This window comes from Buteo buteo, chromosome 3, assembly GCF_964188355.1.
Source record: "Buteo buteo chromosome 3, bButBut1.hap1.1, whole genome shotgun sequence".
NCBI classification, from domain to species: Eukaryota; Metazoa; Chordata; class Aves; order Accipitriformes; family Accipitridae; genus Buteo; species Buteo buteo.
In genome coordinates, this window is record NC_134173.1 from 37,292,521 (window position 1) to 37,320,029 (window position 27,509).

Below are 27,509 nucleotides of genomic sequence, written 5' to 3' on the forward strand. Positions count from 1 at the left end.
GCCAGGCCCAGGATGGACTGGATCTCTCATTGTGTTAGCAGGTCACAGCTGAACTAAAGCTGAATTGAAAGCAAATGATATTTTCTATGTAAGGCTTAGCCTCACTGTAGTGAAAACTCAGCAAAATAAAGTAGTCAAGTTCAAGTTTTGGGAACTCCCATAAAAACCACATCAAAATATCAACAGTTGTCCTGGTTCTGCCAGAAGATGTCTTCCTTTGAACCCTTTTTATCTAGGAACATTGTTGACAGACCTTTCTGAATACTCTGTATTCAGAGTACTGAAGACAGGACGCTTTTCCTTGAAGAACAGAAATAGGTGTTTGACAAGTAAGCACAATCCAAACAGTTATTCTCTATCTCCTCCAAGAAAAAGGTAGCAGATTGGACAGAAGATCCCACAGACAGCATGCAGATTACAAGCTGCCAGGTAAACCATGTTAAGCAATGTACTGTAACTAAGTAACTAATTAAACTCTCTGGTTTCTCTCTCTCTCAACCCCAAGACTTTTGTAACTTTAAATATATATTTCTTATTTATTTTTTGAAGATACTTGCATTCTTGTTTTGTAAGTTATAGAAAATTACCTTCCAAGTTTATAAGTTGCCTAGTAGATAAAAAGGTCTCCCATATGTTCCTGAAGTTTGGGGTAATCACAGTGTGAAAATCCGTAATTGCCTCGTATCTTAAATTTTTGTGCTGTTTTTGTTTAGACCATAAATTTAATTTGGCAACACCAGTCCTTGAAGTTCAAAGGCCTGGCACTATATCACCTGTCTTATTCAGCCTCGGTCCAATAAGCATTTACTCACGTCAGGTTTCAGGTCTCTATCTCAGCCTCCAAGCCCATTACACTGTTTGTTCCTTAATATTTATAAACGTAAAAATACAAATTTTATTGTCTATCCCTCTCCTGATCACTCTTTTTAAAGCCTCTACAATGCTTTTGTTTTAAATGTCTTTCTAAGAAAATTAGTATTAATTCTACCTTTATTGTAACTTTATTCTTCCCTTTTCTTCTCTCTTAAGTTATATCCAAAATGGGGTGGAGGGGGGGAGTTTCAATAATTGTTTCTTATTATTTTTTACTTGCATTTTAGTTATATATTTACTTCTGGACAGCACCAACTGTAGTGAGATTTTGAAAATGAGACTTGTTGTCCATTATCTGTGTTACTCCCAAATAGAAGACTGTAAATGCTGCTAGTTTTAATCTCCAGGAAGAAAATATTCAGGATAATTCAAGAGTATTTCAGACATAAAGAAAAATACAGGACCAATTTTAATTAAGGAACTAGATCTGTCAGATAGTAATTAACTGTTTTAAATCTGTAGCTGTGTGAGAAAATATTGGTCACAATAATAATGTTATGCAAATCAAAATGACTGCTTCGGATAGACAGATTTAAATTTCCAGATGTCTGCCACTATATAAATTTCACTGAGAAAAAAATTATATGTTAATCTGTATTCAGGTGATCTCTTGAAACATTGTTGGCAGCCTTAACCAAAGAGGAGGCAATCACAGAGAAAGACAGACAGGAGTAATGCCAATATTTAGGGAAGATACATCTGTCAAAATATGGGACACCTAATTATAAAAAACTGATTTGATAATAAAGTTATCTGGCTTATAAAGCAATTACAGTTTAGACATCCTCTCTGATAATTCAATCTGTATCACCACAGGACATTTTCACTTTGACAACAGCTGCATACTATGTATCAATCCAAGAAAGGCTGAAGGAAACAACACGTGACTAGATTTTTATTCTTGACATAGTCATCATATGAAGGCTTCAAGCACAGGAGCCAACTGAAGGGAGATCTCATTTCTATTCAGTGTTTGTTTTTTTCCTAAATAAAGCAAAGAGTAAGAATTCTTTGCAAGCTTACATGATCAGCATATAAAGTTGAGAATGTGGGAGCTACATGAAATGTACTATATAAGCAATGTTTTTTTTTTTTATATATACACATATATATTCTCAGTGGTGCTGTTCGTCTTTGTCAAAGACCCAAAAAAGTTCTGCAGAAAAAATAATTCATATCTACATTTTCCGTAAGAACAATATTGTCACCAGTGTAGAGCAGGTAGCATTGACCCTTTGGATGGATCTGGGTAGCAGACCACATTTTTTTCCCTGTTGTTTGTGGGCTGGAGCAGATCGTTCTGTCCGTGTGTTTGCTGAGGGTTTGGCTGACTATGAAAGCACGAACATAAGCGCACAGTTTAATAGTCTGGCTTAAAAGGTCCCATGTGACCCCAGCTCCATTAACCACCGTTCCCAGCATTTCTGAAATGTAAGCTAGCATCAACAGGGTCTAGATAGATTGATTACAGAGAGCGGTGGGTGTTTGAACTGAATGGCACTGGAAACAACTGAGGATGGCTAGTGGCTATTCCAGCTGCAGCTTCACAGTATTTAAGTTCAACATTCAAGTCTCAGTCACCAGAGTCCCCCCGTGTGGCTCAGTTGGGGGTAACTGAGCATTGTGTGTGAATGTCGGACGGTCAGTAATTTTAGCTGTCAGTCCGCAGTTCCAGGTGAAATTCCAAGCAGCCAACTGATCACTGAAATCACTTGGTATTCACCAGATTACAAAACTTTTCAAGTGGTTGTCAGCTCAATGGACCTCACTTAGGGCAGTGATTTATTTGTGTGCAGGTACTATGGATCCATGATATGATGAAATATTGAATTGGAACCCAATCTATTGATTCCTCTTTGTAGTATTATCCATACTTTTTTCCCATTATATTTAAAAGCCCTCGGTTTATATCAAAGAATATAATGTTTGCAGTCAGCCTGGTTGCCACAATGTCTTGCCCTATAATCCAAATGGCAAATACTAATGTCTGCTGAGGATTTATTTTAAGGATTTATTTCACTGACTTCTTTCTTTCTTTATGTTATGTTTATTCCTGGGAAACAGAAAACGTCCACTTTTAAACATTTAGGGTCATGCCAGGTCTTACCTATAGCACCCATTTCTTTATTTTACTGCAGAATAGCACATAACATATTCAACCAAAATTTCAATAGTTTATTCTACTGGGTCTGGCTGGAATGGAGTTAATTTTCTTCATAGCAGCCCATAAGTGCCATGGTTTGGATTTGTGACTAAAACAGCGTTGATAACACACCGGTGCTTTGGCTATTGCTGAAGTCCTTGCACAGCATCCAGGTTTTCATTTTCCCACTCTGCCCTTGCAGTGAGCAGGCTGGGGGTGAGCAAGAAGCTGGTGGGGGACACAGCTGGGACAGCTGACCCGAACTAATCAAGGGATATTGCATACCATACAACCTGACGCTCAGCAATAAAAGCTCAGGGAAAGGAGGAAGGTGGGACACTCGTGGTTATGGCATTTGTCTCCCCAAGTAACGGTTAAGTGTGATGGAGCCCAGCTTTTCAGAGAGCAGCTAAACACCTGCCTGCCCACAGGAAGTAGTGAATTAATTCCTCATTTTGCTTTGTTTGTGTATGCAGGTTTGCTTTACCTATTCAACTGTCTTACCTATTAAACTGTCTTTATCTTGACCCAGGAGGTTTTGGCTTTTGGCCTTCTGATTCTCTCCCCCGTCCCACTGGTGGGGAATGAGCAAGCAACTGGGTGGGCACATAGTTTCTGGCCGTGGTGAACCCACAGGTTGCAGAGATTGTTAAGTAAGTTTTGACTTCTAAGTTTTTAGTTTTAGTTTCTGACAGACTAAAGTTTGATACCTGACTACAAAATTATTACAAAATAGCTAGCATTTTTTCACTGTTCCAGAGCATCTCATCCCATAAGATTAACGTGACAAACTCAACTTCCACATTCAGAAAAAGTTTTTAATCCTCAATATTTAAGAGTCAGAAAGAACCCCAAATCTCACACTTTTTAAACCCACCTGCCTGGTGTTTTGGTACCCATCAGCCACCACTTTGAGCGCTCAGAGTCACCATCTGCCAGGCTGATATCCCTTTCTCCTGCAAGTTTCCTTAAGCATTTAAGTGAACAAGCCTGTTTGGTTTTAGCCATCATCAATGGTACTTTACAGTTCTGCAGAGAGCCTTGCATGTAAAAATAGACTGCGAAATTCCCACTCTGGCCATTGGGCTGACAGCATGAAGCGAAGTCTGCCCGTCTCCAGCAAGGCCCAGGCCGGCCCAGGCCTGTCAGTGGACAACAGTCCTCCTCCACTGCCAGATGCTGAGAGGCGGCCACGGCCAAACCCACCCTCCCCTGCGCGCCCGCTGGGAGGGACGCGGCTGGGCCTCCGCTGGCCGAGGGGACGCGCACACACGGTTTCCCTCCGGGGCAAGGGAGGCTGAGGGCGCTCAGACCGACCTACCTACCGACCGACCGACCGACCGACCGACCGACTGACTGACTGACTGACACGACCCCTGACTGACTGACTGACGAGACCCCCCTGGGGCCAGCTCCCTCGGCGGTGGCAGGCCCCCGCCGTCCCCATGGAAACGGCCCGGTGGGCGGGGCAACGCCGGCCCGTCCCCTCCCGTTGCCACGGCAGCCGCCGCTGGCGGCGGAAGTGCCTCGCGGCGCTGGCCCCGCCCCGCCCCGCCCCTCGGCTGCCGCCGCCACCGCCTTCGGAAGATGTCGGACGGCGGGGCCGCTCCCGCGCAGCAGGAAGGGGAAGTGTCCGCGCCGGCCGGCGGCGGCCGGAGGGATCGGCAGCCCCGGAGCGTAGGCCGTCCGCCCAGCGCCCGGGATTTGCAGGTGAGCGGGTGGAGATGGGCGTCCCGCTCCCTCTGTGGGCCGGGCCGAGCGGGGCGGAGTGCCGCGTCCCCTCGGGGGCGCCCCCGGCCTTCCCCCAGGCCGGCCCTGAGGGGAGCGGGCGCTGCGCCGCTCCCCAGCCCCGCTCGTTGCATGTCGGGGCTGCCCCGGTGCAGCCAGGCAGGGCTGGGCCTCTGAGCGGAGGCTGTCGTCGTCTTCTCTTTCCTTTTTCCCCTCCTTTGGAGGCTGGGAAGGGAAGGACGCCCCTGAAAGAGGATTAGGAAACGGTGGGTGGCCAGCGTGTGTGGTGGGTCAGCTCTGCAGGGAACTGGGAGGGCTCTGCCGACACTTCAGTAGCTGGCTTTTAACTGTACTTCAAGTTATTTTGGCGCTATTGTATTTCCTGATTACTTGGTAGGAGTGTCCCTTCCCGCATGAAAACGTCAGTCTTCGCAAATGTGGTGTAAGACTAAGGACAAGATCTTTTCCCAGGTTTTACACGGGGGAAGTTGTCAGTGTGCAATCACAAATGTAACTCGGCATAGATACTTCAGCGCTGGATGGCAAACACTTTTAGCAGTATCCCTTTTTTGTGTGTGACACTGAAACTGTATGAAGGTTCAAAATGTTGTAGCAACAAATTGATTGGAAAACAGGTGAAACTTTTAGTAACTGAAACTGCCCCTGTTTTATTTAATTCTACATACTTAGCAGAGAAAGATGGATATAGTTTTCTTTTTTTCTTCGTTACTATATGGGATCTTTGTAGATTTTTTGCTACTACATGTCACACTAATAAAATCTGTGTTAATACTTTTGATTCATAAGGTCCTTAGTTAGTCAACTGAAGCAGACAGGCATTTCGGGTAGATGATTATTGATAAAATGTTAAAAAACAAAGAATTACTCTCCTGGGTCAGAGTAGCTGACCATCCATCCATCCAGCTCGGTACTTGGTTTGTCGTGGCACCATAAGAGATGCAGCATGAGGAAAGCAAAGAAGCCTGGTAACCATACCCTTTTACACTCCCTCAGCATCCCTCAGTCTTTGGATTAGGGGTGGTGCAGGGTAGATCTTTGCCTGTTCCTTTTAGTGTCTGCTTATGGATTTGTTGTCTATGACTTACCCCATCAGCTTTACATAGCTGAAAGATACTTGCTTGTATCCTCAAATAGAATGGAGGTCTTCAGTGCTTTTCTTGAGCTGTCTTGTTACTCAGTTTAATTTTCTTACTGGGTATATAATTCCTCAGATGGTATTTTTCCCATGCAAAAAATGCCTCACAATAATGTGGGATTAATATCCTGTGTTCATGGCATTGTGTTTTGAAGGGCAGATGATGTTTCATTTTATTTGAATGTGTATTTCTTCTACATAAAACTGTAATGAAATTGTAGCCTAGTACCTATTCTGGTGTGTATGGTAAAAATATTAATATCAATTGCATAGTGTGAGCAAAATGGTTTGGGGTTGAAATGAAGGATGATTTGACAAACAGACTATTATTCAGGACAAAAGTGAGATTGCTAAAAATGACGTTAGATGTGCCTAAAAATGAACTTCCCAGTGATAATGGCAGCATCTGGGGAGCCTTTGGGAAAAACGTTTTTTTTTAAGTATTTGCAACCATGTCTTGAGTTCAAGAAGCCAGAAAGACTGGATTGGTTCTTAATTCCAGTACAAGCTTATTTGAGTTATGCTTTTTCCATTTCTGTGTAAAATATTTGTAAAATTTATTATTTGTTTCCTAGTCTTATCAGAGTTACCTAGCAACTTTACTTCAACTTGTTAACATTAATAAGATGATGCTTAATATATATGTGTGTATATTTTCTTGTGATTCTGAATCTAATACAGGCTGAATGTAGCTAGTGAAGCAGTGTGAACCAAATGGCAGCAGAGTACGAGTTCCAAGTCACAATGGCATTAAGCATCGTGGGTTTTTTTTCATAAAGCAGAAAGGAAGTTGAATTTAGAGAAGTAGTTGGGGTTTCTCATGTTGATGTTTCTAATTTTCTGGTGATGTGCGCATTTACCATTAGTTTTTGTCTTATTTCTGTTCTACATGTAGTTCTAGAGTTATAGACTTCTAAAAAGAGCTCTGTTTCCTACAGTTGGCCTTGGCAGAGTTATATGAAGATGAAGCTAAAAGGCAGTCGTCGTGTCCTGACAAACCAACAACTACAAAGATCAGTAACACAAAAGTATCACACAGGTAAGACATGCTTTGTACTTCTGAAATGTGTTGAATAGGTACTGTTTAGCTCACAAAAATTTGTCACGTTTGCTTGATATCCTCCTTGTATAAAAAGCAATCTATACCAGTTCATAATCCAGAATTGTGAATTCCTGTAATAATGCATAGTCTGTGTCTTCTCAGAATGCTTTTTAAATTGTATTTATTTAGGAGCCTTTGTGCTGTATGGTATTCCAAAACTCTTTGTTGTGGTTTAACCCCAGCCAGCAACTAAGCACCATACAGCCGCTCACTCACTCCCCGCCACCCAGTGGGATGGGGGAGAAAATCAGGAAAAGAAGTAAAACTAATGGGTTGAGATAAGAATGGTTTAATAGAAAAGAAGAAACTAATAATGTTAATGATAACACTAATAAAATGACAGCAGTAATAATAAAAGGATTGGAATATACAAATTATGCACAGTGCAGTTGCTCACTGCCCGCCCGCCAATTGATGCCCAGTTAGTCCCTGAGCAGCAATCCCCCCAGCCCCCACTCCCCCCAGTTTATATACTAGATGTGACATCACATGGTATGGAATACCCAGTTGGCCACTTCGGGTCAGCTGCCCTGGCTGTGTGCCCTCCCAACCTCTTGTGTCCCTCCCAGTTTCTCGCTGGCTGGGCATGAGAAGCCGAAAAATCCTTGACTATAGTCTAAACACTACTTAGCATCCACTGAAAACATCAATGTGTTATCAACATTCTTCACATACTGAACTCAAAACATAGTACTGTACCAGCTACTAGGAAGACAATTAACTCTATCCCAGCTGAAACCAGGACACTCTTTAAACCCACTTCAGGTAAGATAAGATTCAGATGCTATAAGTGAAATGCAGTGTTGCTCTTTGTTTACACAGACAGAATTTGGAATTTTGCTGTATCAGAAAAATACTGCAGTTCTTTGCTTCTTCAAAATTCAGCAAATCAGTAGTTTGTGTGAAACTTGACAAGTGAGCTGCTTTGAGTATTGTACTTACGTCAGTACCTGATGAGACAAATATTAATTTGAAAAATTATTAGTAAGTTCATTAGGAGGCTCCTATGGGGTGAGAGAAATAAGAAGGGCTTCTTATTGAATTTGTCTGGGTTTGGCAGGTGGAAGGAAAGACATGTATCTATATATATATCCAACTTTTGCTGGCCTGCAGTGTTTGCATTTCACTTAGCATTTGAAGATTCATTATAGTTTTAAATTTTTTATAAAGAAATCTTGCCAGTTTTTAATTTTTATTTAAATTGTTTTTAAAGAAGAGAAGTCTTTAAATCTTTACTGTCAGTGATGCCATAACAAGTCCTGTATTTGGTTTGTCTTTTAATCATTGCTGCCAATATGGATCTCTGTTTTAAAGGAGGTTAAGCAGCAGAAAAGATCTTAGTCACCAGAGCCATGCTTGAAGTGTATCTGCAAATGCAGATCTTCAGGAAGAGGGATTTTAGCACACTATGTGACACTTGAAAAATAATAGCTTTTTTGGTGAGGTTTTTTGTTTGTTTTGGTGAAACCACTTAAGTTGACTAATTGGCTACATAGAACACAGTTTATAAACAAATAAAGCGAACACCTCAATTTACCAATACATACCATGAAGTTACAGTTTTCCACTCCAACTGAAGGAAAAACTGCAATACAGTATCTCAGATACTTCAGTGTGATAGCTGTTGGCAAACACTTGCTCTTTGCTGGCAATCATACTGGAATCTGTCTGAGAAAGAAGGGATGGCTGCTATTTGCATGGTATCCAAAATGAGATTTTTCTTTTAGTAGACTTCAGTTTGCTCTCAGGTAAGCAGTGTATTAATTACAAGGAAACATAGTGCTGCTCTTGAAGTCACCTACTCGGCTTGCCTTTCACAAGTGCAGGTATAGAATTATAGGATGGTTTGGGTTGGAAGGGACCTTAAAGATCATCTAGTTCCACCCCCCTGCCATGGGCAGAGGCATCTTCCACTAGACCAGGTTGCTCAAAGCCCCATCCAACCTGGCCTTGAACACTTCCAGGGATGGGGCATCCACAACCTCTTTGGGCAACCTGTTCCAGTGCCTCACCACCCTCACAGTAAAGAATTTCTTCCTGACATCTAATCTACATCTACCCTCTTTCAGTTTAAAGCCATTACCCCTTGTCCCATCATTACATGCCCTTGTAAAAAGTCCCTCTCCAGCTTTCTTGTAGGCCCCTTTAGGTACTGGAAAGCTGCTATAAGGTCTCCCTGGAGCCTTCTCTTCTCCAGGCTGAACAACCCCGACTCTCTCAGCCTGTCCTCATAGGAGAGGTGCTCCAGCTCTCTGCGCATTTTCATGGCCCTCCTCTGGACTCGCTCCAACAGGTCCACGTCCTTTTTATGTTGGGTGCCCCAGAGCTGAACGCAGTACTCCAGGTGAGGTCTCACAAGAGTGGAGTAGAGGGGGAGAATCACCTCCCTTGACCTGCTGGTCACACTTGTTTTGATGCAGTGCAGGATACAGTTGGCTTTCTGGACTGCAAGCGCACGTTACTGGGTCATGTGGAAGTTCTCGTCAACCAACACCCCCAAGTCCTTCTCCTCAGGGCTGCTCTCAATCCATTCTCTGCCCAGCCTGTATTTGTGCTTGGGATTGCCCCGACCCATGTGCAGGACCTTGCCCTTGGCCTTGTTGAACTTCATGAGGTTCACACAGGCCCACCTCTCAAGCCTGTCAAGGTCCCTCTGGATGGCATTGCTTCCCTCCAGCATGTTGTCCGCACCACGGAGCTTGGTGTCATCAGCAAACTTGCTGAGGGTGCACTCAATCCCACTGGCCATGTCACCAACACAGATGTTAAACAGCGCCGGTCCCAATACTGACCCCTGAGGAATGCCACTCGTTACTGGTCTCCACTTGGACATCGAGCCATTGACCGCAACTCTTTGAGTGCGACCATCCAGCCAATTCCTTATCCACTGAGTGGTCCATCTGTCAAATCCATATCTCTCCAATTTAGAGGTAAGGATGTCATGTGGGACGGTGTCACATGCTTTGCAGAAGTCCAGGCAGATGACATCAGTTGCTCTTCCCTTATCCAGCAGTGCTGTAACCCTGTCATAGAAGGCCACCAAATTTGTTAGGCAGGATTTGCCCTTAGTGAAACCATGTTGGCTGTCACCAGTAACCTCCTTATTTTCCATGTGCTATAGCATAGTTTCCAGGAAGATCTGCTCCATGATCTTGCTGGGCACAGAGGTGAGACTGGCTGGCCTGTAGTTTCCTGGGTCTTCCTTTTTTCCCTTTTTAAAAATGGGGGTTATGTTTCCCCTTTTCCACTCAGTGGGAACTTCACTGGACTGCCACGACTTCTCAAACATGATGGATAGTGGCTTAGCCGCTTCATTCACCAGTTCCTTCAGGACCTGCAGATGCATCTCATCAGGTCCCATGGACTTGTGCACCCTTATGTTCCTTAGATGGTCTTGAACCAGATCTACTCCTACAGTGGGCAGGTCTTCATTCTCCCAGTCCCTGGCTTTGCCTTCTGCGTCTTGGGTGGTATGGTTGGAGCATGTGCCGGTGAAGACTGAGGCAAAAAAGTCTTTGAGTACCTCAGCCTTCTTCATGTCCCGGGTGACCAGGTCTCCCATTTCCTTCTGGAGAGAGACCATGTTTTCCCTAGTCTTCCTTTTATCACCGATGTACCTATTGAAGCTTTTCTTGTTGCCCTTGACATCCCTGGCCAGATTTCATTCCATCAGGGCTTTAGTTTTTCTATCTTGATCCCTGGCTGCTCGGACAATTTCTCTGTGTTTCTCCCAGGCTACTTGTCCTTGCTTCCACCCTCTGTAGGCTTCCTGTTTGTGTTTGAGTTTGTCCAGGAGCTCCTTGTTCATCCACGCGTGCCTCCTGGCATTTTTGCCTGACATCCTCTTTGTTGGGATGCTTCGCTCCTGATCTTAGAGGAGGTGATCCTTGGATATTAACCAGCTTTCTTGGGCCTGTTTTCCCTCCAGGGCTTTATTCCATGGTACTCTACCAAGTAGATCCCCAAAGAGGCCAAAGTCTGCTCTCCTGAAGTCCAGGGTAGTGAGCTTGCTGTGCACCCTCCTCTCTGCCCTAAGGAGTTTGAAAGAATGTATAGAAGAATGTCTCTGGGCCCTGTTGGAATAAATGCCATATTATATATGCTGTCATGTTGTGTAAGCTCCTTTAAGAAACTTGAGACTTTTGGCACAAAAATACAAGCCCCACAAAACAGACCACGTGCCAAAGGAAGAAAATAGAAGAGATTAAAGCGTTTCTAGTGCCTGTGACCTAAGTCCATAACAATACATTTTTTTTCTGAGAAAGTAGTAAGGAGATCCTTCACTGGGATATAGAATTACATTGTTTTATCAACACTGATACTTAAAAAAGTGATGGCCTGCTCTGCTACACTTTGATTTCAAAGGTATAGTAATCAGACAAATTGCCTAAATCTGAACTGGTGATCTGCCATTATTCATGTAGCAGATTGTATGCATGTTCTTATCCTTTGGTAGTCAGCTACCTCATAATCATCTTGCGTTAATGAATTTTATCATCAAGTACTACAGGATAAGAGTATACATCTGTACAGCTTTTTGTGGCATTTTGCAAGCTAACAACACTAGCTTGTCTTGAGGTAGCTTATTGATCTGTCCCTATCATAAAACAGAATCTGATTCTACATTTTAATAATATTTTGAAAGTCTTTGCAACATTGTCATTCAACATATACTTAAAATTACGTAAAATAGAACTGAGAACTACTGCTATTTAGTTTTTAGGGTCCTTGTACACAGGGACTCCAGGACATCAAGGAAAGCCAATGTTGACTTCACTAGGGAACTTACCTTTTGACAAAACCAGCTAAAATGTGGAAAGAATTTGAAGTGTAATTAATTCTGGTAAGCTGGATTCTGAAACAGCTGTTAAGCTTGCATATTAGCTGTGTTATCTGTGGGACCACCAGTGGCATTAAGCAGAATTCTGCATAACCTATGCTAGAATAGAATAGTTCAGTTGGAAGGGACCTACAATGATCATCTAGTCCAACTGCTACTGCAAAATGACTCTGCCATACATGTGTCCTTTTCTGCTTATTCACTGAGAAGCATATATGGCTATGTACTTTGGCAAAAAAAAAAAGTATGGTGAGAACAAAAAAACCCAAACAGCTTGATATCCTTAGTTTTTGAAAAAGAAGTAGTTTCAGAAGTTAGATATAAAGTATTTAGTGAAGTGTATGTACCAGTCATCTTCAAATGTTTTCTTTTATTCTCTTGGCAGTCTTAAAATTGATTCTCTTAGAAGGTTGAGAAAACCAGAGAGAAGCATGAGCGATGACAAAGAAAACCAAAGGTATTTTTAAAACAAACAAACAAATCGTTTAACAATTGTGAAAGTAACTGGGTTTTTTTGTGACGTTCACACTTTGCTCTCCCCTGTTTTTCAAATGCCTGTGAGCTAAGTCTATCCTGCAAAGAGCAAGTAACTACAGAGACGCTATGTGACTTGTTATAGTGTTAGATGTACACTGCTGTAGTAAAACTATATTTGGTGGAATCTGGCTGTAGCGATCTAGGACCTGTAGATGCCTTAACATGTAACTGTATGAATGTAAAGGTTGTAACTTACGTTTGGACTCAAAAGCTTTTTTGACTTTTCTCAAATATCCTGAATTGTTCTGTGTATCCATTACTCAAATATTTGAGTACTTCCCTTCTTTCTTGAATACTAATTCTTATGAGAATTCTTGTTTTCTCTCCTTACCACTATCATTCTTTTAAATCTAATAATTAATGATTTTTCCATATAAATGGCAAGTGGGTTAATAAATACAGATTTACATACAAAGGAGAGATGATACGAAGGGATTGACAGTTATGTGACACCATAAAAGCAGTACGATTGTACAGCACCTTCATACCCACTACTGTTTTGGAGTAATTGTAATATATGGTAAGATCAACAGCATTTTGAAGTCATTCGCCTGATAGACAGTTTCATGTGGATTATTTGATTTGCCTTGCCCCAAGTGGTTAAGTGAAAAAGTTCAGGAAAGTAGGAAGCACTTATTTTATCAGTTTTTAACACTTCTTGTAATCAAGGACAAAACACTCAGGTTTGCCAGGTTTTGTATTTATATACAGATTTTTTTACAGCATCTATTCTGTTGGTGTTTAGAGATTTATAGCACCTTTCTCAAGATAATCCTCAAGGAATATTTTGATTTTCATAATCAGATACAGTTTTCTGCAGAATTATTTGTGGTTTAACCTTTCATCTTCAAGAGCTAGAAACGGGGCTGTGTTGAAGAAAAAGAACACAAATTAGTTTTCACAGCAGTTTCTGCAGATTTTAAAATGCCTTGAAACATTCATTAATTTTATTAAAAACTTTCAATTTCTGATATTGGCAGGAATGGAAGTATACTACTTCTGTAAATTAAAAGATCAAATGGTGGCACTGTTCAGGTTTTCCAACAACAGTTTTACACTTGTTCTGCCAAGGTGGTCTGAGTTGTGGATCTGTATTCTAACCAGCCCAGGCACAATCCCATACACGGGACACCCCAAGGAACTTGGTCTTTCTGGGAGCAGGTGGCATCCACATAAGATGAGGTATACAAAGCCACGGCTGCATCAGGACTGTGTTCCCTTAAACATATGGCCTTGGCACCTAACCTCTGGGGTCTGTTCCAGAAGGCATCTTGGTAGTTTTGTTAGTGAAATGTCTTTGGAGTAGCGTTGCTTGGATTGCTGGGAAGGTCAGAACCAAGTGGAACATTTCTGTGTTCTGAATGACGAGGTCTTGTGCCAAACTTTGCTCTTTATTCGTTAATATTTTTTCTTTTGATGAGAAGAGGAAAATTATAATTGTCATTTAAAGCATTGTTGCTTATGAACATTACTATTTTAAAGATTTTATTCAGGCGACTCAGAATATAGAGGATTACAGATTTCTGGGGCTTCTAATAATCCAAGTAAAATTGTTGCTGAACTCTTCAAGGAAGCAAAAGAACATGGAGCTGTCCCGTTAGATGAAGCCTCAAGAGCATCTGGTGACTTAAGTAAAGCTAAGGTAAAAGTTAAAGGATACTTTGATCTCTATTTACATTAGTCTCTCTGAAACTTATATAACCACATGAGAGTGAATACACCTTTTTGTGGTTTGCGAATAACAGAGGATTTGATCAACACTGTTGTGTGTTATCTGTGCTCAGATAGTTTGCTCTAGAAAATAAAGTGGGGAGGAGCCACACAATTTCAGGCGAAGTCATTAGAATTCAACCTGAAATGGAATTGCTTGCTTTATTTTTAATTAAAATTTATTTTAAAAAAACCAAAAACCAAACCTGCAGTTGCATCCCAAATCAATATCTCTTACCTGCTGAATTACTACTAGAGGGTAGTGGTCAAAGGCTCAATGTATCGATGGAGATCTGTGACAAGTGGTGTCCCTCAGGGGTCCATACTGGGACCAGTACTGTTTAATATCTTCATCAATGACATAGACAGTGGGATCGAGTGCACCCTCAGCAAGTTTGCAGATGACACCAAGCTGAGTGGTACAGTTGACATGCCTGATGGTCGGGATGCCATCCAGAGGGACGTGGACAAGCTGAGGAACTGGGCCCGTGTGAATCTCATGAGGTTCAGCAAGGCCAAGTGCAAGGTCCTGCACATGGGTCGGGGCAAACCCCGGTATCAATACAGGCTGGGGGATGCAGGGATTGAGAGCGGCCCTGTGGAGAGGGACTTGGGGGGAATGATGGATGCAGAACTGGACATGAGCCAACAAGGTGCGCTCACAGCCCAGCAAGCCAACCGTATCCTGGGCTGTATCAAAAGAAACGTGGCCAGCAGATCGAGGGAGGTGATTCTGCCCCTCTCCTCTGCTCTGGTGAGACCCCACCTGGAGTGCTGTGTCCAGCTCTCTGGAGTCCTCAGCACAGGAAAGACATGGACCTGTTGGAGCGAGTCTAGAGGAGGTCCTCAAAAATGATCAGAGGAATGGAACACCTCTCCTGTGAGGGCAGGCTGAGAGAGTTGGGGTTGTTCAGCCTGGAGAAGAGGAGGCTCCGGGGAGACCTTATTGCAGCCTCTCAATACTTAAAGGTGGCTCGTAAGGAAGATGGGGACAAACTTTTAAGCAGGGCCTGTAGTGATGGGGCAAGGGGTGATGGGTTTAAAGTAAAAGAGGGTAGATTCAGACTAGATATAAGGAAGACATTTTTTATGATGAGGGTGGTGAAACAGTGGAATGGGTTGCCCGGAGAGGTGGTAGATGCCCCATCCTTGGAAACCTTCAAGGTCAGGTTGTACAGGGTCCTGAGCAACTTGTTCTAGTTGAAGATGTCCCTGCTCGTTGCAGGCACGTTGGACTAGTTGACCTTGAAAGGTCCCTTCCAACCCAAACTATTCTATGATTCTAATGTTTGAAAAAGTATACAGATTAGAAACTGAAATGCATCACTTAAAACCTGCTTAGCCTGATTATGGTTACTAGGTATAATTTTCCACTTAGAAAATATACAAGTTAGAACAGTGAATTTGCTTTTTATCACAGAAGCAAGCTTGCTGATGCTTTTATTTGCACCTAGGTAAGAATTTTAATAAACTGTTTCAGATACTTATTTCAATAAGCTTTTCTATGTATTTTTTTTTTCCAGTCATTTTCTGGTGGTGGATATAGATTGGGTGACTCATCACAAAAGCACTCTGAATATATATATGGAGAAAATCAGGATGTAAGTAAAATTCTGAATAGCAGGAAACAGAATCTCCAAGAGATACCTGCTTAATCATGTTTACAGCTTGAAATGCCAGTATTACTGTAACTATGTCTATGAGGAAAAACTAATATCTAAATATTAGGTATGTGTTAAGTAGAAATTGTTAAAGTAAAAGTGTCCACAGAGGACAGACATTCGTTCTGTACCCCTAAGGCCTCCATTATGGAATTTTCTGATGTAAATTAGTTTGAAATTCTTAGCAGACATTCTTTTCAGTTACTTTCCTCCAGCTGTTGTTCTGCATTCTCTTAGCTATGCTAATATTTTAATCCTCTTAGGTTAGGAATTGTTTCTTGTTGTGGCTTGCAAAGTAGCCAGTCTCAAACTGGAGGGCATGGGTGTATTCTAGGAATGGTGAAGCAGCAGGTTAGAGGCCTTTTGAAAATTGTCTGGCCTTTCTTTCCTCTCACTTAAAAAGCAGGAAGTGAGGGAGAGGCCGAGGAAAAACAAAGTTCTCTACACTTTGCCACTTGTGTGAATGGCTAGAGCAAATGTTAAGCTTATCTAAAATAAAACCAAGAAATGAGTGAGGCCAAAGGATGTGGTTCAGGCTGGGGGGGTGCTATCACGTCACACCAGGAGCTGCTGCCTTCTACCCTCTAAAGTAATCCTTCTACCCTCTAAGTAACAGCCAGTTGTACTGAGCCAGAAGCCTGTTGCAGTGGGGTTAGCATGACTGGGGGAAGGGATAGTTTTCTAAGGGAAGGTCAGTTTTACTGGCTAGGGAAGCCTGATTGTGCTGGGCTGCAAGGCAGTTGCAGGGAAGAGAGGTGCAGGCTCTGAAGGTGAAAGGCTCTGGCTGAACATACAGGCACACAGCAAAATAAGAAAGGAGTGAAGGAGGCTAGTTTCCAGGATTCTCAGCATTTGAACTGAATGGAGCTAGTATTAACTTTACTGGAGCACAGTATGTAATAATTTGAGGAAAGAGTAGTTTTCACTGTAACTGATGTATCAGCAGTAATTTGTAATTTTATAGATTTATTTCTTAATTTATCAACAATAAACATTTACTGGTTTTGAAAGTAATTGGAACACTGTGAAGATCACTACACAGTCACTGTATTATCTGTTATGTCATGGATAGCAGGTTAAGAGATTCTTTTTCCCCAAGTATAAAAGTGGTCTTGAAGTAGATGGTAGTCTATAACTATTGTTTGCTTTTTTTAACGGATTCTAACAATGATAATTAGAGTGCAGTGCTCTTGTCATTTGCATTCTTGTTTGTAGTCTGTTACAAACTCTTTTAAGTATAGATCAAAAATTGTGTAACTAATCTGTATGAAATTGAAATACCTTATTTGTCTATCTTCACTTGTTTTTTTATTTTGCTGTTTTTACTTCATAGGTTCAAATTTTGCTGAAACTGTGGAGGAATGGCTTCAGTTTAGATGATGGGGAGTTGAGATCCTATTCAGACCCAACAAATGCTCAGTTTCTTGAGTCTGTTAAAAGAGGGTAAGTTAGAATGGCAACTTTTTTGAGGTATGTCTTTCAAGTGAAGAAAAATGGTTTCTCCGCATGTTTATAATGATTAAAAGCTCCAGGCTGCTTCTCTGCCTGCACCTATAAAATATATTCTGTATTTGTCATCATGCATAGGGCATTTAAAAATTTTTGGTTCCTTTTGGTGGTTTAACTCCGAATGTTACTTGTTACAGACAGCTTTTAGTTTCACGTGTTTTGTTAGCTCATTCTAGGTTTTGACTGTCAGTATGGTTTAGGTTTTGACTGTCAGCTCACTGGTTTTTTTTCTTCCTTTAGGATGAAATCAGTTCATAAAACAATTGGATGTCTATGACTGTTAAAGTAAACATACTAATAGTATCAACTTATATTGTACTGTGTAAGGTTTTTGTGTAGTTTTGTATTGCAGTTCAGAATGTAATTGGGAAACTTTTGTTTTTGTAATTAAGGGAAATTCCTGTGGAACTGCAGCGACTTGTTCATGGTGGCCAGGTTAATTTGGATATGGAAGACCACCAAGAACAGGAATATGTGAAGCCTAGACTGCGATTCAAAGCTTTCAGTGGTGAAGGGCAAAAACTTGGAAGGTAAATGTCATGGTTTAACCCCAGCCAGCAACTAAGCACCACACAGCCGCTCTATCATTCCCCCTCCTCAACTGGGCAGTGGAGAGAAAAATATAACAAAAGACTCATGGGTTGAGATAAGGACAGGGAGACATCACTCAACCAATTACCATCACAGGCAAAACAGACTCAACTTGGGGAAAATTAACTTAATTTATTGCCAATCAAACCAGGGTAGGATAATAAGAAATAAAACCAAATCTTAAAACACCTTCCCCCCACCCCTCCCTTCTTCCCGGGCACAGCTTCACTCCCCAATTCTCTACCTATCCCCCCCCCCCCCCCCCCCCGTGGCACAGGGGGACAGGGAATGGGGGTTACAATCCATTCATCACATGTTGTCTCTGCTGCTCCTTCCTCCTCAGGGGCAGGACTCCTCACACTCTTTCCCTGCTCCAGCATGGGGTCCCTCCCACAGGAGACAGTCCTCCATGAACTTCTCCAATGTGGGTCCTTCCCATGGGCTGCAGTTCTTCACGAACTGCTCCAGCATTGGGTCCCTTCCATGGGTTGCAGTCCTTCAGGCACAGACTGCTCCAGCGTGGGTCCCCCACGGGGTCACAAGTCCTGCCAGAAAACCTGCTCCAGTGTGGGCTCCTCTCTTCCTGGATCCGCAGGTCCTGCCAGGAGCCTGCTCTGTTGTGGGGTCCTCCATGGGCTGCAGGTGGATATCTGCTCCGCCATGGACTTCCGTGGGCTGCAGGGGGACAACCTGCCTCACCATGGTCTTCCCCACGGGCTGCAGGGGAATCTCTGCTCCGGCGCCTGGAGCATCTCCTCCCCCTCCTTCTTCACTGACCTGGGGGTCTGCAGGGTTGTTCCTCTCACATGTTCTCACTTCTCTCTCTGGCTGCAGTTTCTCTTGCACAGCAACTTTTTTCCCTCCTTAAATATGTTAGCCCAGAGGCTGTCGCTATTGCTGATGGGCTCGGCCTTGGCCAGCAGCGGGTCTGTCTTGGAGCTGACTGTCATTTGCTCTGTTGGACATAGGGGAAGCTTCTAGCAGCTTCTCACAGAAGTTACCCCTGTAGCCCCCCCCCCCCCCCTACCAAAACCTTGCCATGCAAGTCCAATACAGTAAAAAATGCTAGGTTTTCTGTTCTGTGTTCATATCTATTTCAAAAGCTGGATTTAATCAATTAGGAGACTGTTGGAGAAACTAATCAGATGACAAAAGCAAGATAAACTTATTCTGTGCCACAAGTCTCACCCCTGATTTCAGAGTCACCAGTAATCATGAAAGTTTATATATAATCTTAAAAAAAGTTAAGTCTTAGTCCTCTGTTGAAACTGCTCATAGATTTGCTAGCTGCTTTGTGCTTTGTTGTGACTATGAGATTTCTCTGCCTGTTCTTGCACATAATTTTGCCTATAATTTTTTTTTTTAATTCAGCTGTGTTTAAAATGGGAGCAAAGGAGGCTGAAAGGTGATTAATACTTTAAAACTTCATGAGAAAATCTCTGGATAGAGGAAGCAGACCCAAATAAATTGTTCCTCGTTTAGCAAGGAACAGGCAGAGAACTTAGTTATAATGTGGTATTGGCCAGTAAGGATACACTCTGCTCTGGCTTAGCTGTAGTACATGTTGTCTTTTACTGCTGGGATCATCACAAAGGGAATAGGAGATGCTATTGCAGCAATATGGCTGATGCCTGACTTAATGCAGATGGAAAGTATTTTTATATGGGGGTAACTTCCATATATTTTTTCTGGAATGAAGCAGCAGAAATACTGTCCTGAAATACAGCCTTGTTAACAGTCACTCATTGTAAGTTATACAAGGCAAGTCTGTTAGCTTTAAGAAAGAGAAATAATTTGATAAACTAACTTTTTTAGTTTGATCAAAATAAATGAGCAATAAGTTGTATCAAAATCTCTCAACTTCTACTAGGATTTGATTAAAACTTCAAATGATGCTGCAAAAATCTATAGTAGGAGCTGTTTTTTAAAAGCAAACCACCAGAGAAATTCCACATGCTCCCCTAGATGAAATAATACTGCAAAGCCTGGATTGTGGGAGAGGAGAGGCTCAACTTTTAACCTCTGGTTGGAAGCCCTCACTTCCTTCAATTCTAGTGTCATCTCCAACTACAATATAAAGCTCATATATGTAGTAAAAAAAAAAAAAAAAAAAAATATAGTGATTTCAGAAAGCTTACACCTGGTTCTGTTTCATTTGCTGTCCCGGTGCAAGGGTAGGCTGATACTGTTAAAAGTCTAATGTGTAGAATTCAATTGAACTGATGCATAATGTGCCAAAAATCATTCCTGTGACTGAACATCTCAGACTGCTTTGTCCAAAAGTGCATAATCTCTGTTCACCTTAAGTTGGTCAGTAAGAGTTAACAGTATTGTGACCTCAACTCTGCCAATCATCAACTTTTTCACATAACAATTATAGGCTTATAGCATCTTTTTCAGCTGACTTGATATTAGCTGTTGAATTGTAAATACTTCTAGGTTTCTGTTCATGTTTGCATTTATTCATGTAATATGTTTGGTTGCCAGAAGTATTGCTGGTATGCTTCTGCAAGTAATTTAATTCAATAAATGATTCTTAACTTTTTCTAATCTGTATTTCATCTTTTTAAAAATGAGGAAGTGTGCTCAGTAAAACTGAGAAGGTGGTAAGCTCTAGTAGGGGTGACATAGGGAACAATTGTATATAATAACTTCTTCACCTGAGCACTTGCTCAGATTATTAAAGAGAAGAGGTGGGGAAGAGAGGAGGTTCTGTGTATAAGAAAATGTGCACACCTGTTGTGTAGCGTATTTGTTTGGTTTGGTAGCTTATGAAGTTTCAGGTATGTAAGCAATGAAAGGAGCAGCCAAATTTTCTCCTATCAGATTTATATTCTTTTTATACTAAATGTAAAAAATTCCATGCTTACTATGTGATAATATCAATTACCTGTTAATATAATTTATGCTCTAAAAGGGTGGGGGATGCCCAGAATCATAAAGTAGTACTTCTGAAAGCAATTACTAAAGCAGTTTGGGTCAGTTTAGTGCACTATAGTTGTGCATGATTATTTTTTTTATATAGTCCAGGAGGTATGATATCTAAATCTTAGTATCAAAGACTGTCATTTCATGCTCTGTAAGCATAAACAAAGATAGTTCTCTTTGTACTTGATTACCTATTTAAAATCATGCAAATGTAATGATATGTGCAGTTATGAGAGAAATAAATATGAAATATTGCAATCATTGACAAGAAACTAAAGGATTATTTGTGTGTCTGTTAGAAAACCTGTGTTTATACTTAGTTCAGATAACTTTGAGAGGATTTTCGTTGCTCGTTTGTACTAGCTATATATGGTAGTCATTCAGTGAAGAAGACAACTGAAACATCACTCAGTTCTGGTTTGACTCCATTAGTAACATCTGGTTTGTTTTTTTTTTTTTCAATCCTTTAGCCTTACACCTGAAATAGTCAGCACACCTTCTTCTCCAGAGGAGGAGGAGAAATCCATTCTCACTGCACCTGTTTTGATCGATGATTCCATGCCAGCAACTAAAATTCAAATTAGATTAGCAGATGGAAGCCGATTAATACAAAGATTTAATCAAACACACAGGTAAATTGATTCTGCATCAATGCAGGTAACCATAACTATTTCAATAAGTTTGTGTTTTGTCACTAAATGAGTATCAGCAAGAGATGAAAAAGGGGAAAATACAGCTCAACTGAAATGTATAGCTCAGTGTCATTTTCATAACACAGATGTACTGATAAATTGACTGTAAAAGCAAAATTCTGTTCATGGAAACACAAGATATTTGATAACTGTGAAGTCACAAATTTTTATGACCAATTATGTCCTGTGATTTGTAAATATACAGTAACAGCCATAACTGTTCTTAGGGTGACTGAAATCTGGACAACCTTGCTATGTAGTCATCCCAACCCTGGGCCCTTCTTGGGAGGAGCATGTGGCTGACTTGGATGACACTGTGAAGGCACTTTATTGCAAGGTGTCTATTTTTTTAGATCTGTTAGTAGTTTGCTGATTAGAGCTTGCCATTAGTTTTATTGACATTGTTGGGGCATTGCCACAAATGGTCTTGGCCAACCCCATTTATTTGCCTAAGAGGTTGTGTTAGCGCAAGGTTCTGCAAAGCTCTGCTTTGCACTACGTGGCTGAGAGAACTTTGGGCAGAGGGCAGAGATTTGGGCAGTAGTTCCACCTATGCTTCACAGCAAGCACGGTTCAAGCCAGCCCTGATCTGGAATCTGCACCATAGTGTTAGAACACAGCTGAAACTGAGCTTGAATCCTGCATTGGAGGTAGTGTTAGCATGGACCCAATTCCATGTTAATATTGTTATATGGTGAGTTCACCTGTTTCCTTTTTTTCCTTCTGGCTCAGAATAAGGGCAGAGCCAATGTGCAGCTTTCTTCACCTGACAACATACACAGACCACAATGAGGCAATTTTAGCTGAGGTGCCAATAGGAAGGAAGATACAGCAATAATTTTTCATATTTTAGCAGACCTGATAATGTACACTGATAGTACAGGCCAGATTCTTTCTTCACAGCACTTGCTGGAGAAGTGACTTAGATAAACAGTAGGGCCTATTGAGAGCCTCTGTACCCATGATGGGTTTTCTTCTGTCTGCGTGAAGGGGAAGAAGTGGTAAAGTTCCCAGTAACATCTGTAACCAAAGATCTGTTGACAGAAGCTTATTTTAATCATTATTAACTTTCTCTTGGATGTGAATCTGTTTAGTTATCCTTGCCATATGTATGATCAAAATCAGCTACTAAAGCACATGGCTTGTGTCATAAGCCTTGAAGACTGATAGAAAGTTGAAGTCCCTGCTTATTTGGCTACAGTAAATCTGCCTATTTAATCAGTTACAATAGATCTTCAAAGAATTATTCTCAGCTTACTGTCTTAGGAGAGAAACCTCAATTTTCAGGTTTTTATCTCTAAAATCTTATTCATTTTTCATCCATGTCTTATAAAACTAAATTATTCCTGTTATACTGTTGATGCGATTGTTTATGATTGTTCAGAAGTTCAGTGCCAAGTGAAAGTAGGAGAAACCTCTTGTTGAAGTGCATTAATAATTCCCCTCTGCTTTCTCATCACTTTCACCATATATTTTAAGATTCTTCCTTCCATTAATAATTTAGCCTTTTTGCAATATACTAATTAATAGTGAAATTTTTGAGAGTTGGTGTTGAAATTACTTGACTTTCTGTGTTAAGTATCAGTTTGCAATATACTTCTATGTTACAAATTTTATTTCCGTTGAGAAAACAAGCAGTATTCATTTTAATTTTTCAGGTTTTTTTCTGTAAGAAGAAAAAATTCTAGGCTGCAACCATTAGTCATCTGGATCAAATGGAAATGTAAAATCAATAGGACATATTAAAGGGTTTAGTCTGTTAGAAGGTTTTGTGTTCTCTGATCATCTTAATATTCAGAGATTTATGTCAAAATGGAATCATACACAGTTTTCATGTCCATATCCTTTCCACAGGATTAAGGATATTCGAGATTTCATTATCCAGTCCCGTCCAGCATTTGCAACAACTGATTTTGTTCTTGTGACTACCTTTCCAAATAAAGAGCTTACAGATGAAAGCCTGACACTACAAGAAGCAGATATACTTAACACTGTGATTCTTCAGCAATTAAAGTAATCTTACAGTTGTTGGTATGAAATAGGGACTGTGCTGTCTTGTCATACAATATGTTTCCAACAGATGAAAAAAAGGAAAGAGCAGTGTCTTTTTATTACCCCACTTCCATGGATCAGATTTTTGGGTTTCATGTCTTCCAGCTATAGCATATCTTGCTTTTTTGTTTGAATTTCTCAACATTGTTCAGCCTTTTTTCAGTGTTAAAATTAAGCTTCCCTATGTTAGTTTGTTTCAAACACATCTTGTACTAAATGTGAAATGAGGTATGACTTTATGACTCTTCATTATTTTAAGAGGGGTGAGGGGAGAAGCATTTGGGGACAGTATCTTTCATACAGTTGGTAAGATTTGCACTATGGAAATGTTTTATGCTGCATTGACAAACAGCCATTTGAAAACTTAGCCTGTAGGTTATGTTTACCTTCCAAGCTGTATTAATATTAAGGTGTTCTGTTTAATAGGTTGACAGATAATTAATGCCCTAATACAATTTTTGTATATTCTGTTTGTAGTGTTTCATGGTGCAGTATAATATTTATATTCTAGTTTTTATGTAATTTTCCCCGTATTGTTGCTCATATGAGTGAATCAGTTCAGGAGATGCAAATCTCAGCTATCACAGACTATAATAGGTTGTTGACATTTGTATTCCAGTTGTTCTATTTGTGGTGAAAATAAGTATGAATTTTTTTCTTCTTGAAGCTAGAGAAATGGGAGAGACCACTGTCATCTGGAGAAATGCTGTGATTTAGATTTCATGAAAGTAGGCCTGTGGTCACTTTGAATCTGAATATGCAGTTGAACCCTGTGCAGCTACATGATTCTTCACATGAACAGTTACTTAAATAACCCCAAACAAAAAGACACAAAGGTGCACAAACACAGAACTTGTTTATGCTGTCACTTGCATGCACAAAAGTAGACATGTTAATTGGTCGTGTATTTTTGACCTGGATTTCAGGTCTTTATATTTGGACTTTTGGCCAAAGGCATTTTGTAATATTCAATGGGGATTTGGTTGTGCAGCTTTCGCTATACTTGTTTGGAAGCTGTATAGTTAAACCCCTTAATATTTGAAATTATATATTTTTTCAAATAACTTGGCCCTACACTGCAGTATGCAGGTAGGAATCTTATGTTGTGGGCAAACTGGCTGCTGTGCTTTAGTATTATGCAGTTTTATAGTATTTGTGGCTTTATATCAGATGAGTGGATCACACTCTGAAGGAGGGTAAATGGGCTGTATTTCTTGTACCCATATATGTGTTAAAAATGCTGTTTTCACTGATTATTCTGAAATTATCAATATTTATTTATGCTAAGCTTATAATTGCTCAGTATATTTGATTAATCTTACATTTTTACCTCAAAGTAGATATTTGACTGAGTAAATTTTAAATGTGCAATTGTATTTGAAGTATTTGGTTTTGTAATCTGAATATCTGCATGATTTTGATCATAATTCATTTCACATGCTAAGTAATTAAAGTTTTAAGCTAAAAAGACCATAGGCAACACTTCTTGTTTTCTTTGCAATTTATGTTGTGATGAAGTGGTGGTTGTGTTGCATGCCAAATATTTAAGCCTAAATGGAAAGGAATGGACACTTACTATGCATATATTTTATATACTAACACTTCTCTATATAAATGCAGGGGCAGAGTCAGTATCGTGATACCAATCTTGGGCAGTCTGTGGTTTGGGCATATTTCAGTTCAGATTATAGGTAAAGTTACATTGCTTATTACTTCTGAAGAACATTATTAATTAAACACTGATGTATGAAGAACAGTGGTTAACTAAATTGGGTTTTTTCCCTGCTGTCATACCAAAACCCACAACTGCATATTATCACAATCTCTTTGTTTCAAATAGTTGGTAAATTTTCGTGTTCAGTAGCAGCTGAGAGTAACTAGGGGTCCCAGTAGTTGACATTATTTTGTCAAGCACTAAGAAAATATATCAATGCTCGTGTTTAAATATTTCACTGCTTCTCAGTACTTTAAAACTTATAGAATCTTCTGTCTCATGATTTTATATCATACCTTTTATTAACATTAAATTCTCACTCACGTAGCAAACATCTTGGCATTTTTGGCACAAAACAATTCTTTGACTACAGACCTATGTGGATACACAGTTAAGACTGGCTACAAGGGAGAAGGGAGACTGAAACAAGGGAGAAGGAACTTTGCAGAGGATGATGATCTTTCCCTCACAGCAAGGCTGCTGAGCTTCTTGGGAATTCCTCTTAGCTTCTGTGAAATACAGTTAATAATCCTGTCGCTCTTGTAGGCAGTTTGTGAAAGGCTCAGGCTTCACCTCTGCTTGTCTTTCCCAGAAATCCTTTATCACACAGAGCCAAATAATGCAAAATTGAATGTTTTCTCGTAAGAAAATCTCTCTGGACCCGAATACTTGTGCTTTTGGGTTTTGGACACTACTCCCATCTTTGTAATCATTTATTCTGGATAAACACAATCAGACTCATTAGTTTTTGGGGTTCTCTGTCTTTCAGCAGCACATTGGGACGTTTGTAAACATTCTGTTTTAATCAGACTACTGGACACACTTGTACGATTAGCATATATTAACAGCTGTCTCATGCTGTTCTCACTCTGGTGAAAATCTATCCAATATTAAATGAACCAAGGAAGAGCATGCAAGCACTCAGAGGTGGTATTACTAGCTCCCTGCTTAGCGCTTGCACTAAGCTAAAGCTCCTATGATCTTTAAATGATACTGTTCTGTGCAGGGAGAATAAACAGAGATGCGCCTTCCCCTTGCTCATGCTGATTCAGCCTGACAGGCCTCAGCATAGGCATGTGCTGTTTGAGATGATGAGACAGTGAGCAGCAAGAGTTTGGAATAATAAATATTGAATTCATGGCATGCCAAAAGCAGTAAGCTTGTGGTATTTCTATGGGATGGATATAGTTGGAATGGGTTCTTGAAGAGATGAAAAGTAGGACTGGTACTACTTAGCTGCTTATCAATTAGCTGAAAATAAGCTTTGAAAACCCAAAGATTAATGCAATGATAAACAGGAAGTGGCAACTATGATGAACATTTAGTGAACTGTAGCAATCGGATCAATTGCATCCTTAATACAGCCAAATGTCAAGTTATGAATCTGGAACCAGCTGTGAAAGACACTAATAGCCTGGAAAGCACTGACCCTGGAAAGAAGTTGGGTGACAGTTGGGAAACAGTGCAGCACAACTATTTACACCCCTTTGAGGTTTACAGAGTTGACTTTGTGACTGGGAGATTATTTTAATCCCTGTGTTTTTATTGGTGAGTTTGATACTGTTTATGGTGCTGGTCCTGCTTCTTAAGACTTTAGAGATGGGACCAAAAAAATCAATGGAAATGCTTGATTAAATATCTTATCTTAAAAAAGCTCAAAACAGGTAGCTTATTAGGAGGAAAACAGAGAGATGAGATGATTTAAAGTGGGCAGTTACTTCACAGAGGGGGAAAAAGTATTATAGGACTCTTTGGTAGAGAAAAGCATAACAAGAATTAGAAGCTTGTACAAAGCTGGAAACTCAGTTCAGGTTATTTTCAAAGTGAAATTAAATCATGTTTTTCAATAGTTGAACTACTGGAATGAACCAGCCTTGAAAATCAACTTCTCTAACTTCTGGTTTTTGTTTAATTCTCACTGTTATGCTGGCTTTCTGTAAGATTTGTTTTAATTAAATCAAATTTTGGGGGGTTTTGCTACTGAGACAAGGTAAAATAAGATGGCTTGGTTTTTGGAAAGCAATTTACTTTGCCTCTGTCCAGTCATACTTATAATTAATAAATTCTGCTGTATGTTTCATATTTAAAAGCTGGAAACATTACGTACCTCACTATACATCTTCAATATTTTCTTTACAGACATTCCAAAAAAAAGTCAGCTGAACTCCAAAGAGATGATTAACAGAGCTCAGATTACAGACCAGAAGTCACCTTCTTACACTTCTTACTTGCAACTCTTCTCCTTTAGTAATGGTCCTGTTCTGACCATAATT

The 27,509-nt window shown here is 40.5% G+C and overlaps 1 protein-coding gene across 3 annotated transcripts; it reads left to right on the forward strand.

The window, feature by feature from the left end:
• The first annotated feature begins 4,570 nt into the window (after nt 1-4,570).
• Nucleotides 4,571-27,509, forward strand: UBXN2B (UBX domain protein 2B). Of its 3 annotated transcripts, none has more exons than XM_075023330.1 (9): nt 4,571-4,726; nt 6,839-6,939; nt 12,228-12,299; nt 13,862-14,021; nt 15,613-15,690; nt 17,084-17,193; nt 17,652-17,789; nt 21,249-21,410; nt 27,376-27,509. In XM_075023330.1, the coding sequence occupies exons 1-9, from the start codon at nt 4,604-4,606 to the stop codon at nt 27,416-27,418; spliced, it is 987 nt and encodes a 328-aa protein (XP_074879431.1). In that variant the 5' UTR covers nt 4,571-4,603; the 3' UTR covers nt 27,419-27,509. The 3 variants fall into 3 exon arrangements, with proteins under 3 accessions (XP_074879431.1, XP_074879428.1, XP_074879430.1); XM_075023327.1 differs by lacking the exon at nt 27,376-27,509 and adding an exon at nt 23,325-24,993; XM_075023329.1 differs by lacking the exon at nt 27,376-27,509 and adding an exon at nt 23,129-23,275.

What these genes read in the sequence shown, in the direction of transcription:
- UBXN2B (XM_075023327.1), top strand. Translation starts at nt 4,604, where the DNA reads ATGTCGGACGGCGGGGCCGCTCCCGCGCAGCAGGAAGGGGAAGTGTCC. An exon ending in CCAGCGCCCGGGATTTGCAG is followed by an intron (nt 4,727 to 6,838) that starts GTGAGCGGGTGG and finishes TGTTTCCTACAG; the next exon opens with TTGGCCTTGGCAGAGTTATA. An exon ending in GTGACTTAAGTAAAGCTAAG is followed by an intron (nt 14,022 to 15,612) that starts GTAAAAGTTAAA and finishes TTTTTTTTCCAG; the next exon opens with TCATTTTCTGGTGGTGGATA.